We start from the raw sequence: 15,407 nt of genomic DNA, 5'->3' as shown, positions 1-15,407 counted from the left end.
AACAGAATATTAACAGTCTGCAGGAATGAACTCAAATGTCTAGTAAACTCTCTTCAGAGAGAACTGTCAATGTTGATTTTAATACTGCATGTCCTTTTTTTAGTCTATCTAAACTGCAGGTAAGGGACACAGAACTTAGTTTTAATGCACCAGTGATGCTTCATTGCCTCCTATTGCAGGAAAACTTTATTTAAGTGTCACACCTTAAGGAACTAAAGTGAAGCTCACTCTCTGCTCCTATTCTGTAGGATTGTCGTGGGCTCATAGCTTGGCCATAGAGACACACTGTATACCTTATCAAGGGCTTATAATTTGAAGATTCTATACATTGTTCACCATGAGAGGATTAGAATGGCAAGAGAAACTCTTGAGATGAGAATCATATTCTATCACCTGTGAGAGGCGAATGAACTACCATGTACCATGTGACAGTGATCCCTCAGAGTGTGTTCTGCTCATAGTGTTTTGTCTTTTCCTCAATTACAAGTACTATACCCATCGATGGAAAGAAGATTCGTAAAAAAGATGAGAGATTTATGGAAGGTAGCAACTAATGGTCATTGTCATTACCTATTAACTGGGATATTTTCCCATCCTGGATGTTTTAGAGGCCAAGAGAAATTTCAGAATTACTGGACTATGAGTGGATTGTATTCAAAATGTTAAATCTACATTTTATCACATTTTCCTTGTGTGTGCCACCAAATACCATGAAATCTACACCTATACTCAGTCAGCCACATTAAGGTGTGTGGCGTAGGGTTCTACTGGTACCACTGTTCTTTGCTACCCTTTTCTCTTCCGTTCTTGAACGGCCTGTGGGAAGAATAAGTGTTAGTGATTTCAAATTTCTCTGATTTTGTTGTAAGTGTTTGTGGAATATACGTAGCAGAAAGTAATATGTTTCATGATTGTTCTCAGAATGTACAGCCTCCAAATTAGCAGTGAACCTTTCCATGGCACATAATGCCTCTCTTTTGGTATTTGCAACAGACGGTGGATTAGATTTTTCATGTTGTTTTCACACTTAATAAACAAACCTGTGACAAAGCAGCTGCTCATCTTTGTACCTCTCTAGCTCCTCTAATAATCCTATATGTTGACGTTCTCACAACAGACTGACAAGCAGTATTCAAAAACTGGCGAAACAATTGTTTTGTAAACTACTACTTTCATGGGTGAATTGTATTTTCTTCAAATTCTTCCAATAAATCCCACTGCTTAGCGTCTGCCTTTTACTTTTATGTGGTCATTCAACTTTGAGTCTCCTTGGATGTAGTCTTGTGAGTATGTTATGGTTATGACTGTGCAGTGAGTGAGAACAAATCTTTTAACTAAACAAGAACTGATCTTTGTGCCCATTTTTGCTGTTACATTAGTTTGTGCTGAAGATCAGCTCCCAGTCCGTGCACCAAGGTTTACTACATTCGACCGACTTTGTGGCATTCCATTTATGTATAATCATCCATGAACAGCTTCACAGGGTTTACAAGATTATCCAACAGATGAGTTATGCATATTATTAGTTAGTTGTATATCTGTTGATCATTTAAAAAATATCAGACATAATATCATAACCAATTTAAAAAAAGAAATAAAATTCTTTAAATTTAACTATTTCTTGCAAACAGTAATATTATTTTATCAATAAGCTACCTGAGAAATCGGGTGTAGCCTGGGTATTTATTTATTCCAATCTTCTGCCAGTCACTGAGCGAGGTGGAGCAGTGGTAAGGCACTGGACTCGCATTCGGAAGGACGACGGTTCAATCCTGCGTCCGGCCATCCTGATTTATGTTTTCTGTGATTTCCCTAAATCACTGCAGGCAAATGCCGGGATGGTTCCTCTGAAAGGGCACGGCAGACTTCCTTCCACATCCTTCCGTATACCTATGAGACCGATGACCACACTGTCTGGTCTCCTTCCCCAAACAACCAACCAACCAACCAACCAACCAACCTTCTGCCAGTCCATCCTCTCCTCCCTCCTTTCTGTTCATCTCCTCTTGCCCCCCCCCCCCCCCCTTCCCGCCCTATGTCCACTTCCTCCACCTCCAGTTCTCTGTCCACCTCCTCCACCCCCAGTTCTCTGTCCACCTCCTACACCCCCCACCCTCTGCCCATTTCCCCCTCCCCTATATCTGTCCTCCTCCACTCTGCACCTATCTCCTCCTTCCCCCATGGTGTCTGTCCATCGCCTCATCCTCCCTTCTCTCTCCACATTATTACACTCACGCACACTATCCACCTCCTACTCTCTCTTCCTCTACCGATCCAATTTCTCTATATCCACCTCTCCTTCCTGCTCTCTCTATCCAACCCCCGTATCCCTGTCCATCACTTCCACCCCTCCCTCTCTCTGTCCATCTCCTCCATCCCCTCGCGCTGCCCATCTCCGCCATCCCCTCGCGCTGCCATCTCTGCCATCCCCTCTCTCGACCATCTCCGCCATCCCCTCTCTCGACCATCTCCTCCATCTCCTCTCTCTGTTCATCTCTTCCTCTCTCTGTCAATCTGTTCCTTCCCCCATCTCTTCCAATCTGCTCTCCCCCCCTCTTCTGCCAATCCGCTCTTCCCCCCCTCTTCTGCCAATCCGCTCTTCCCCACCCTCTTCTGCCAATCCGCTCTTCCGCCCCCCTCTTCTGCCAATCCGCTCTTCCGCCCCCCTCTTCTGCCAATCCGCTCTTCTGCCCCCCTCTTCTGCCAATCCGCTCTTCCGCCCCCCTCTTCTGCCAATCCGCTCTTCCGCCCCCCTCTTCTGCCAATCCGCTCTTCCGCCCCCCTCTTCTGCCAATCCGCTCTTCCGCCCCCCTCTTCTGCCAATCCGCTCTTCCGCCCCCCTCTTCTGCCAATCCGCTCTTCCGCCCCCCTCTTCTGCCAATCCGCTCTTCCGCCCCCCTCTTCTGCCAATCCGCTCTTCCCCCCCCTCTTCAGCCAATCCGCTCTTCCCCCCCTCTTCAGCCAATCCGCTCTCCCCCCCTCTTCTGCCAATACGCTCTTCCCCCCCCCCTCTTCTGCCAATCAGCTCTTCCCCCCCCCCTCTTCTGCCAATCAGCTCTTCCCCCCTCTTCTGCCAATCAGCTCTTCCCCCCCTCTTCTGCCAATCAGCTCTTCCCCCCCTCTTCTGCCAATCAGCTCTTCCCCCCCTCTTCTGCCAATCAGCTCTTCCCCCCCCTCTTCTGCCAATCAGCTCTTCCCCCCCTCTTCTGCCAATCAGCTCTTCCCCCCCTCTTCTGCCAATCAGCTCTTCCTCCCTCTCTCTGCCAATCTGCTCTTCCCCCCTCTCTCTGCCAACCTGCTCTTCCCCCCTCTGTCTCGTCCTGCCCTTCTCTCTGTCCATCTCCTACTCCCCCATCTCTGTGTCCATCTCCTCCTCTCCCCTCTCCGTGTGCACTTCCTCCCACCCCTCTCTCTGTCTATTTCCTCCTCTCCCCTCTCTGTGTTCATTTCCTCCTCTCCCCTCTCTGTGTCCATCTTCTCCTCTCCCCTCTCTGCGCCCTCTCCCCTCTCTGCGCCCTCTCCCCTCTCTGCGCCCTCTCCCCTCTCTGCGCCCTCTCCCCTCTCTGCGCCCTCTCCCCTCTCTGCGCCCTCTCCCCTCTCTGCGCCCTCTCCCCTCTCTGCGCCCTCTCCCCTCTCTGCGCCCTCTCCCTCTCTGCGCCCTGTCCATCTCCTCGTGCTCCTCTCTCCGTCCATTTCCTCGTGCCACTCTATCTGTCCATTTCCTCGTGCCACTCTATCTGTCCATCTTCTCGTGTCGCTCTCTGTGTCTGTCTCCTTCTCTCCCCTCTCTCTCTGACCAGCTCCTGTTCTCCCCTCTTTCTGTCCATCTCCTGATACCCACCCATCTCTGTCAATCTGCTCCTCCGCCCTCTGTTAATCTGCTGCTCTACTCGCTGTCCATCTGCTCCCATGATTAAGAAAAACATTGATGGCTGTTAATACATTATAATGTCTTAAAGTTTCATTTACACTGACATAGTAACAAGATATCTAATACATAACTTGGACGTACTTCCAAGAGTAGAACAACACCAGTGTACAAGAGCTATGGCTGCTGAGCAATCATCTCATTTGTGATTGTTTACATCAGGTTTATTCTTATGATGAATGAAGTATAGTCACTGCCTACACCGCACCAAAACATACACTACATTACATTGCATGTACAGTCTCAGCACATTCTCCTCCACACCCCCACACCCCCTATCCCGACACAAACTTTGTTGGCCCCATAATTCCACTATTGTATTGAATTCTCCATGTTGTTCCCTTGGACCACCTGAAAAAGTAAGTCAGCACCTCACCTCAATGAATAAGAAACTGAGATCGAGAAAATGGAAAGAGTTTAGAACTGTCCATCACAGATCCTGGACATAGGATTTTACAGTAAGAATCATTAACTGCAACAATTTCCAATAGAATGACAGTTGCTTATTATGAAAAAAGGCAATTTTTACCACCATTTATTCTGTGCTATCTAAATAACGTTTTACTTTTGTAGTATTTATTATTTAAGAGGTATGTTGTGACTGACTTTTTATTTTTAGTTGTCTCTTTGATCTCGTTGGGCATTTTATTGTAAAGTTTAGTATCCTTGTAGATAATTCAGTTTTGTGTTCTTACTATTGGTAAATGTAAGATTAATCTGGCTCTTGTTGCATGAACTGCTGTTTGTGAAATAATGGCCTTTGTTATTTTTGATGTGCATAACAGACTGGTAGACAGGAAATTAGAATCCCCAGCTGTTTAAACAGATCTTTATGGAATGTGTGGTTACTATTTTTAGTTATTATTCAAAGGACTGTTTTCTGTATTTTAAAGACTGTGAACAATAAATGTCGTATAAGACTGCCCGTGGGTACTTATAAATTTACTTCCACATCCCGACAGTAACTCCCCTTTAAGTACAACATACTGAGTTCTGTCTGCTAGGAAAACCTCAATACAATCTATAAACTATTCCAGTGTTATTTAAGCTTATTATATGCTTGGCAAGTGATTTTTCAATGCAGTGTGTCTCATTTTAACTGACAATATTTTGTATTCTGGAATGTCAGTGTTAGTATCAGGTTGTTAGTAGACTTGCTTTCCACTTCTGTAGATAATGAGATGAATGTGGGAGAAGTCTTCAGATTTTGCTTGATAATGGTTTATCCTTATGTAACAATATTATTGAGATTTTTGGTATATACTCATTGTGTGTGACTAATTTAGTTGCTGAGGACAGAGACTTCAGGAAGTATTGTCACTTCCTTTTTAAATTTATCCTAGAATACTAACAAGTATCTATTGCTTAGTGTGGTACTATCTTATGTGTTTTAGTGTAGAAGATTCTAAAATTGTCTAGGACCCATTGTAGCTCAGCCTTTGCAGTTTATGCAACATGAAATGCGTAGAACCATTTTCACTGGTTTTTGTACAGTGCCTGTTGCCATAGTTAAGTTTGTTATGCTGGTGTAAGTAAATGCTCTAAAAATAATAAACTCAGGAATTTTCAACAGATATTTAGTGCATTGTGATTGTATGATAAAAACATTTCTTGTTGTATGTTAATGTCATGTGTTAACTAGTCTCTGTAATATTATTTTGAAATTTCAAAATTTGTAGGAGGAAAATGAAGTTCCAGATGATGATTCTGTCAACCACATGATTGCTCGAAATGCTGATGAACTAGCATTATTTCATCGCATGGACCTGGAACGCAGACGAGAAGAGGCAAAACTTGGTCCAAATCGCAAATCTCGTTTAGTGGAAGAAGCTGAATTGCCTGATTGGTTAGTGAAGGATGATGATGAGGTAGGTTCTTAGATTACTGGAAGGCAGCAGTTGAAAATAATTTGTAAAATGCTAAGTAACTTAGGTTCCAGTTTATAAAGCAGTTTCAAAAATAATAATAATAATAATAATAATAATAATAATAATAATAATAATAATAATAATTTACTTAATATAATATCAATAAGTTACTTACCTTATTGCAAATCATTTGGTCTACTACTATTTCAATTGCTTGAGTACATTTTAATATTTTCGTATCAAGAATTAGATACAACTGTATCTAATTGAAAAGGAAATTACTAAAAACTTAATAAGGGAGGTAACTAGATTACACTTTTCCTCCTTATTATAACTGGAAAGAAAAAGGCTTTGGTTGATTATAAATTTTTGTGTAAAAAGATTTCATACTTGCAGTTACAGATAATCACAGCTAATGCTGCCTGTAAGAAGTACTTTCTTATTTATTTTTCCAAAGTTACAGTGCAAACAACCCCCTTTTTTTACAAGTTAATACTTTGTTTCCTTATCAAGTGCTTGTAAATATGTTGGTAGTAGTACTTGTCATGTGCCATGTTACTTACATGGTACCATTGCAACTGGTTAGCCAGAACATGTGAGTTTCTAATGTATGCCTTGCAAGCAGTATAATACATCACCTGTGTTCAAACATATTAAGATAGGAATTTTTATATGCGGAAAAAACTCGGCTAATATTAAGCTAGTTTGCATTTTACTGAATTGAGTTTCAGAGGCCACACAAGCCACTCTGCTCATAATAATATTATCCTTTCTAAAAAGTTGAGAACATAAGCTATTCATACAAAGGTTAAACCTGAAGCCCTTAACTTTCTTAATTTTGGTATTAATTCCTAATGAAAAAGTAGGAATTAGGCTCACTGACACAGATATCAATGTAAAAACAAGGCATTAAAAGTACCATATAATTTCTAAAGGGAATCCTGTTTTATACTAAATCTTGTATTCAGAGTAGTGATACGCCCCCAGCTTAACACTTAAGTATCTATGGCCAGACAGCTTGCCTGGCGTAATGGTAATAAATTATGTATGCAAATCTTCCTAATGAATCAGTCTATTAGTGAAAATCATACCAAGATCCCTACTGTAGTTCCTGAGATTAGCCTTTACATGTAGACTGAAAGACATGGCGGAAGACTTTAATTTATGATATGTATAGAAGATGTGTAGATTTTGACCAAGCTTTGGTGCTCTCTGAAGTTGTGGCAGTTGTTTGCTGTACTGCTCTTCCTGCCAGATACCGCCTCCTCTTTAGCTGACCAGCCCGTAGCTCCAATCACTGTCATGAGATGTCACTTCAAAAGTCAATCCGAAGATTGGTTTGATGCAGCTCTCCATGGTAATCAATCCCATGCTGGCCACTTCATTTCTGCATAACTGCTGCAACCTACATCCAGTTGATCTTGCTTTGTGTATTCATTCCTTGGTTTCCCTCTACAATTTTTACCACCGTCCAACCCCCCTCCCCCCCCCCCTTCTCTCTCTCTCTCTCTCTCTCTCTCTCTCTCTCTCTCTCTAATATCAAATTGACAATTCCTTTCTACATCAGGATGTGTCCTATGAACTGGTCCCTTTTAGTCAGATTGTGCTGCAAATTTCTCTTTTCCCCAATTTTGTTCAGCAGTTGTTCATTATTTACCTAATCCTCAGCACTCTTCCATAGAACCATATTAAATAACCTTTTATTTTCTTCTTGTCTCAACTGTTTATCATTTACATTTCACTTCCACACAAGGCTGCACACCAGAGAAATAGAAGATTTTCTTACACTCAAATTTATGTTTGATGTTAACAAATTCCTCTTCACAAACTATTTTCTTTCTATTGTCAGTCTGCATTTTATATTCTCTCTATTTTTTCGTTATTAAATTATTTTGGAGCTCAAATAACAAAACTCATCTACCACTCTGTCTCATTTCCAAATATAATTCCCTCAGCATCACCAAACATAATTTGACTGCATTCGATTAGCCAACACCCATTTTCATTGAAGTTCATCTTAGACCGTATTTACCCGAGTATAAGATGAAGCCCCATTTTTTTAAAAGGCTCCTTGATAAAAAATGATTTTTTAACATATTTTGACTTATCAAAATTACAGACTTTTGTTGTCATGAGCAATATGCACCAAAGGTTACCATTACACCTATTCTAAACTTTTGCCATTTATTGGTTGTCTACATTTTGATAATACAAGGAGAAAGAAAATAAACAAAAAGAAATTGCTTACATTAATTTTTATCTTCATTGCGTCTTTTCTTTGCCTGTAATTTGTGGTACCACCATTTTTAATCATCATCATCGTTATCAGGGCAGCTGTGAGACTTATATCTAATATTCTTCTGAATAGTGGATTTTTCGTCTCTGCAGACTATGAGAATGTTACAATGTCTTTTGCTACAAAAACATATTCTCTGCCCAGACACTCTCTCATTGCCTGTGTAGAACCAGCAGCTTAACATACCCCCTGCCATTTGTATCATACCAAACGTTGAATGTCTACCCCATTGCTACACAAAACACGTAAGTATGTGACTGGATGCAGCCTAGACTTTTAGCATCTTGTGCAAAAATGTATGCTATTGTTGAGTATTTGGCCAATTTTAAACCCAATTTGATACTGAGTACAAATGGATTCAGGCAAACTGCAGTTTAAACATGGTAAAATGTTCATAAAAACCTAAACTACACAGTGTAGATTCCCATGGTTGGCAGCAAGACAGAATTTACTGCCCACTCACAACTCCCAACCCCACACTCATTATAGTTCTCAGCTAAGATTTTGTCACTGTTGCCCCACCAACCCTTCCATAGTGCAGTGCTTAAGCAACAGTGAAACACAGACGGCTGTATCTTCTAGGGTGCAGGTCATATGTAACAACAGTGACTAACACGTAAATAAAAGATCCCAAACACGATTCATTCCAGCTCTCAAAGTTTTGCTTGTCCCACGATCTGGTGATGTCTGTTGGTATTATCTCCACAACAGGTCTTTCCACTATAATTTATTCTTCTGATAACAATTGCAGTCAGTTAATGTGATTTGTTTCATTTGTTAGGTATTCAATTCTTGATCAATTTACTTTCTCATTTCGTCTGGATGTCACCATCAATTCTAAACCTGATTAAAAGCTGGTAATGTCTTCCCAAAGTATTCTAATATGTGATCAGCTACTGAATTTTCATTTGCAACGCACTTCATAAATCATTAGTTTCTTATAACCAAATTAAATACTGGCTTGGGTTCAGAATCATTTAAGGACAAGATTTTCGTGTTGAGTGCTACCTTTTCTTAAAAAGGAGCATAAATGTATGTATGTGATATCCATACACATATGAAAACTTCTATTGCAAACTGATTCAAATACAACAAAAGTTTGTGAGTTGATAGAATTTAATGCTATTTCCCCCTATGTATCACAAAATTATCATTTTTTTAAGTAGAACATTAGATTGTTGTAGTGCCTAGTTCATAATCTCTCACATATCCATCTGTTGCATTAGAACCACGAGTTAAATGTTACGCAATTGATCGAAGATCAAATGTTTAGCAGTTGATCGAACAAAAGCACTTCAGCATACTGAAAAATCTTCAGCCTATTTGAATGAAAGTATTGTATGCTAATCTCTATCATTCAGAACTCTTAAAAATAAATTTTTATGAAACCTCAATAGCCAAATCTTCAACTCTAAATATAATATGACCCCAGTATTAATCTTTTAAGCACCATAAAAATATTTACCTCAGCAGCAGTTGTTTAATATGTGAATATAAGATGACTCTGCATTTTTGAATGACGAATTTGGGGAAAAAACCTCATCTTATAATCGGGTAAATACAGTAACCTGTTTCCGAGGCACTATCCATTCCACAAAACTGCTTTTAAATCTATTGCTGGCCTTGATAGAATTACAGTGTCATGAACAAATCTCAATTCTTGTATTTTTATTTTCAATTTTTTTAAAATTTTTCTTCATCCTGCAATCACGACTTATTAAACTAATAGTTTGTTAGTATTCAGACCTGTCAGCACTTGCATTCTTTGGAAATGGAGTTACTGCACTCTTCTTGAAGTGTGAGGGTATTTCCCCTCTCATATTTCTTGCATAATTGGTGGAATAATTTGTCATGGTATTTTCTCCCAAGAATTTGTATAATTTTGATTGAATGGCTTCTACTTCGAGTATCTTGTTTCAACTCAGGTGTTTCAGTGTCGCAATATCATATCTCTCGTCTATCTCTTCTTCTTCTTCCTCCTCCTCCTCCTCCTCCTCCTCTTTTCTTTCCTTTCTGCAGCATTGTCATCAAATTCATTTCCTCTGTAAAGTTCTTCTTTATATTTGATCCATCTTTCAGCCATACCTTTTTTGGGTGATACTGGCTTGCAGTCTCAGTTCTTAATACTGCTTCTCTTTTTGTCCAGAATTTTTTTCAAGTAATTTATATGTGGCATCTATCTTTCCTATAGCCATTTACAGCTTTGTGTTTCTTCGCTAACCATTCCTGCTTTGTCATTTTGCACTTTCAATCTCATTTTTAATGTTTATATTTTCTCCTTTTATCAGTGACACTTATTATCGCATGTGTTATCCAATAATTTTTACTGGGGTTTGTCTTTTTGTGTATTTGATCCTTACCTGCCTTCACTATTTCATCTCCCAATGCTACCCATTCATCTTCTGTTGTCTTTGGTTCCCCCATTTCAGTTATTCATTCCCTAATACTGCCTTACTCTCCATAATCAGTGCTTCTTACAGTTTATCCAAGTGCTCTCTCTTTGATTTCCTACTTTTTTTGCAATTTAATATGCAGTTCACAACCAATAAATTATGGTCAGAATCCACATCTGCCCCTGAAATGCTCAGTTTAAAATTTGGTTTTGCAATCGCCTTTTTACCATTATACAATCTATCTGAAATCTTCTGGTGTTTCCACAGCTCTTCAATATATAATACTTCCTCTCATGATTTGTAAACCAACTGTTTGTAATGATTAGATAGTGCTCTGTGCAACATTCTACCAGGCAACTTTTCCTTTTATTCCTTTCCCCCAGTTCATGTTCTGCTATTTTTCCTTCTCTCCCATTTCGAGCTGTAGAATTCTAGTCCCCATCATACAGGGTGCCGCACGAAATGTGTTACCAACTGTTTCTTTTACAATTTACGACGCACATTAGATATCCTGCTGGGATCTCTACAGCAGTACCAGCAGAGCTTGGAAAAACAAATGAGTTACGAAATGACGTGTAATTCACGATACTGCCGCTAGGAGACTAGTAAGCAGCAATGGCTGACAATGGAAGACTGACGACACTGCAACGATCGGCAATTGTGTTACTTTTTCACGAAACTGAAAGTTGTTGTGACTCAGAGGCGTTTTCGACAACAGTTTAACACACAATGGGTCCCTTGCAAGAAGACCATCCACAGGTTGTACGATAAATTTGTACAGGAGAGAACAGTATTGAAAGCAAAGAGCCTTCAGCATAAGCGTGTAATCATGTAGACCGAGCAAGGTGGCGCAGTGGTTAGCACACTGGACTCGCATACGGGAGGACGACAGTTCAATCCCGCGTCAGGCCATCCTGATTTAGGTTTTCCGTGATTTCCCTAAATCGCTCCAGGCAAATGCTGGGATGGTTCCTTTGAAAGAGCACGGCCGACTTCCTTCCGTAATCCACTGAGACCGATGACCTCGCAGTTTGGTCTCTTCCACCAAACAACCAACCAACCAACCGACCAAATCATGTAGAAAGGCAGCAATGCAACTGGGAATATCCACACGCTCCTTTCAATGCATTCTTAAGTGACCTGGATATGTACCCATACAAGATGACCTGGGCAGAGGATAGGGAAGAAACTCTCAACAACGTTTAGTTTTCAGACGAGGCGCATTTTCATTTAGACAATGTGGTTAACAAACAAAATGTGGGTTTTCAGTGGCCCAAAAGCGTACAAGTGCTTCATGAACGACAACATTATGCTCCGAGGATTACAGTGTGGGGAGCAATTTCCAGTCACAGACTTATTGGACCCTTTTTCTTTGAAGAAACTGTGAACAGCGAGCATTATTTGAGCATACTTCACAATAGATTCGTTCCACAGCTTCTTGCTACTGCCTTGCCTTTCAACACACAGTGGTTCATGCGAGATGGAGCAAGACCACATACTGCAAACACTGTGTTGGAGTTTTTACACAAGCATTTCGACATGCGGATCATTTCATTCAGATTTCCAGGTCACTTCAATGACGGACAAAATTGGCCCCTCAATAGTCCAGACCTCAATCCATGTAACTTTTTTCTTTGGGGGTACCTAAAGGAAAAAATTTTCCCAAAACGTCCACGTAATTTAATGGAGCTCAGAAGACTTATTTTTCAAGCTTGCAGTGAAATTACGGAAGACATGTGCTGTAAGGTAATCACTAACTTCAGGCTTCATTTGAAGGAAGTTAGGAAACGAAATGGTGGACATATTGAGCATGTGCTGAGTTAGAACAAATCTCCATGGATGGCTCTTCATTGTAGTATATGTTCCTTTCAGATTGTATTGACAATAAAGTTTATATTCAAAAACAAAATGGTAACACATTTTGTGCGCCACCCTGTAATTACATTTTAGTCTCCCTTAGGTATCTGAGTAACTTCTTTTATCTCATATACATTCTTATTCTTTCATCATCATCTGTGAATCCATAAGGCATATAAACTTGTACTGCTGTGGTGTAGTCTTTCTCTCTTAGGCTATCATAATGCGTTCACTAAGCTGTTCATTGTAGCTCACCTGCCTTCTTATTTTCTGATTTGTTATTAGGCCTACTCATGATGTATCAATGTTTTATTTCATGTTGGTAACCCTCTACTCACGTTACTAGAAGTCCTGATCTTTCTCTCATTGCACTTTACTATATCTCACTATATGATTTTCAGTTCATCAGTTTGTGTTTTTCAGTTATCTAGCCCACTACTGGATTAAGGGATCTGACATTCCAAACTCTAAGCCAGAGAATGCCATATCTGTGTTTCCTGTCAACATACTCCTTATTAGTTCGTGCCAGGTGATCTGGGAGGATGACTATGTTACATCTGAGAAATATTTTACCCAGTAGAATGCCATCATCATCAATCCATACAGTAGAGCTGCATGTCTTTAGGAAATATAATGTATGTAGTTTCCCCTTGCTTTTGGCTGTTCACGGTACCTACACAGCAAGGCCATGTTGATTAATGTTACATTGCCAGGTCAGTTAATCACTCAGACTGTTACCTCTGCAAGTATTGAAAAGGCCATTACCCCTCTTCAGGAACTATAAAAGGTATGATAAAAAAAATATGGTGAATAATTTTTTTAGAAACAAAGGAATGAGCTTATATGGAGTTTCATTTACTCTCCTTTAAATTACTGTCCTTGGATAGCAATGCACTTAGCCCAACATTGAATCCATGAGTGGAAGCATTTATGGAATGTTTCTTTTGGCAGGGCATTCAGCAGGTCTTTCATGTCCCTCTCAGTGTCAGGAATAGTGTCAAGACGTTTTCCTTTAAGTGTGTTTTAACTTTTGGGAAGAGCCAGAAGTTGCATGGAGCTAAATCTTGTGAGTAAGGCAAATATGGACAGACAGGAACACTTTTTTCAGGCAAAAGCACACAAATCAAAAGTGAGATGTTTCACGACACATTGTCATGACTGAGAAGGAAGCCATTGGCCCATTTTCCTGGTCTCTTTCTTCATATATTGTTTGGCAAATGTTGCAGGATGCTCTTTCAAAATTTGGCATTTACAATTGTTACCCATGGAACAAACTCAGATAGCACTGTGCCCTTAGTAATATTGAAAGAAACAGTGAGTATTACTTGGATATTTGATTATGACTGATGTGCTGTCTTAGGGTAGGGACATTCAAGATCATTCCATTGGGAACTCTAAATTTTATTTTCAAGGTCTTACTCATAGACACAAGTTTCATCTCCAACTACAGTTTTGGACATAAAGTCTGGATCTGAATGAAGATGATTCTTCAACTCTGTGCAAACTGACACATGATTTATCTTCTGTACATCACTCAAAAGTCTGGGAAGAAATTTTGCACTCACTCATCTCATTTGCAAATTATCGGTTAAAATGCTTCACACGGACACATACGAGATGATAAGTTCCCTGATAAGCTAATGAATAGTTATTTGATTGTTTGAAGAAACAATTTTGGCCACTTGCTGCACATTTTCTTCTGTTTTTGAGGTTAGTGGAAGTCCCAAATGTTGCTCATCTTCTACTGACTCATTTCTGCTTTTAAATCATTCATACCACTTGTAGACAGTCTTCAGGGTTATGGCATTGTTGCTCTACGCTGATTTAAACATTTCATGAGTTTCTTTGGCACTTTTTTGCAACTTGAAGCAGAACTTAATGTTGATGTGTTGTACAAAATTTATGATGTGTGACAGACGTGGTAAACACAACCTTATTGTAACATCTGTGTGCTGACTGACAAGATAGAATTTGTTCCAACTTGACACTGCCAGTATCAGCAGATCATGCTATTGGGCAGATGACATCAAATGGTTGTAACATCAGCAATTAGGGTAAAAACATTCATTCATCTTATTTTTTGATCATACCTTTGTTAGTCATAGCTGTCTATAGATGTACCTGTAATGGGGTTGCACATGTGGTGCAGCTACCTCCATCATTGAGATGCACTCAGCGCAGTGAGGTCCATGGTTCACAGGAGAAATTGGGAGGGGGGGGGGGGGGGTTACTAGGCTAAATAAATCACTGTACTGTTTTTTAGATTTACTTTGGAAGTGTAAATACGGCTGAATTCTCTCAGGCAGTTTTGTTATCCCTCTGTCAAACAGAAAAGTGCATTTATGTCGCATATTTTAGATCTATGATTGAATTCTGTTTTTTTTTTTTTTCAGCAGCATAAGTATGGCATATGTTTAATTGAACTGTAAAGTTTTACAGTAACTTCATCTATATATGGCAGAAACCACAGCACATTTGTTTAACTGTGTGATGTGTAATAGAAATAAATACATCTCTTACACTAGTCTACAATTCTGTGTACATAAAATGTATACTTAAATTTTATATCTAATTAAATGAATAAGAAATCTAAAATAATTTTATTAATAATGATAACATAAAAGTCACTTTCATTAAGTGACTGTAAAAACTTGGGCTGTGCTTAATCGGTATGGTTTTCATTTCCTTATTTGTTCAATATCTTTCTCTGGGAATTTTTTAATGATAACTCACTCATTCAATTATTATTGCTCTCTGATTCTTCACCGCAAAAGTGTTTGAACACTTCAGATGGTGGTGGGTGATAAGTTTAGTACATAGAGAATAAATGTACAGTTAATGTTGTTTACTTTTGTGTTTCTCATTGATTATTGGCTTACTGCAAACAGAATTTTCTTGTGCTTCATTTGTAATGTAGAATTTTGCATGAACATTTTGGATAACTTCTGGTTGTAGACTGTTATGGTGCTGTGCTTTAGTGTCTGATGCTTACAGTGTAGTTATTGACTGATTGTTGTTCACTGCCAGTTAATAATTTGGAAGCTTTTAATTTTAATATATAACTG

The 15,407-nt window shown here is 39.5% G+C and overlaps 1 protein-coding gene across 1 annotated transcript in view; it reads left to right on the top strand.

The window, feature by feature from the left end:
• Positions 1-406: 406 nt before the first annotated feature.
• The window catches only part of LOC126293260 (transcription activator BRG1-like), a 50,687-nt gene continuing 35,686 nt past the window's right edge, over positions 407-15,407 (top strand). The window contains exons 1-3 of the mRNA XM_049986376.1: positions 407-516; positions 5,058-5,184; positions 5,608-5,796. Coding sequence (XP_049842333.1) covers positions 407-516; positions 5,058-5,184; positions 5,608-5,796 — 426 coding nt within the window. The remainder of the gene's footprint in view (positions 517-5,057; positions 5,185-5,607; positions 5,797-15,407) is intronic.

The sequence above is a fragment of the Schistocerca gregaria genome, chromosome 10 (assembly GCF_023897955.1).
Source record: "Schistocerca gregaria isolate iqSchGreg1 chromosome 10, iqSchGreg1.2, whole genome shotgun sequence".
In the NCBI taxonomy this organism is placed as follows: Eukaryota; Metazoa; Arthropoda; class Insecta; order Orthoptera; family Acrididae; genus Schistocerca; species Schistocerca gregaria.
Note: the sequence above shows the minus strand (reverse complement) of the source record. Positions and strands in the feature narration are given on the sequence as shown.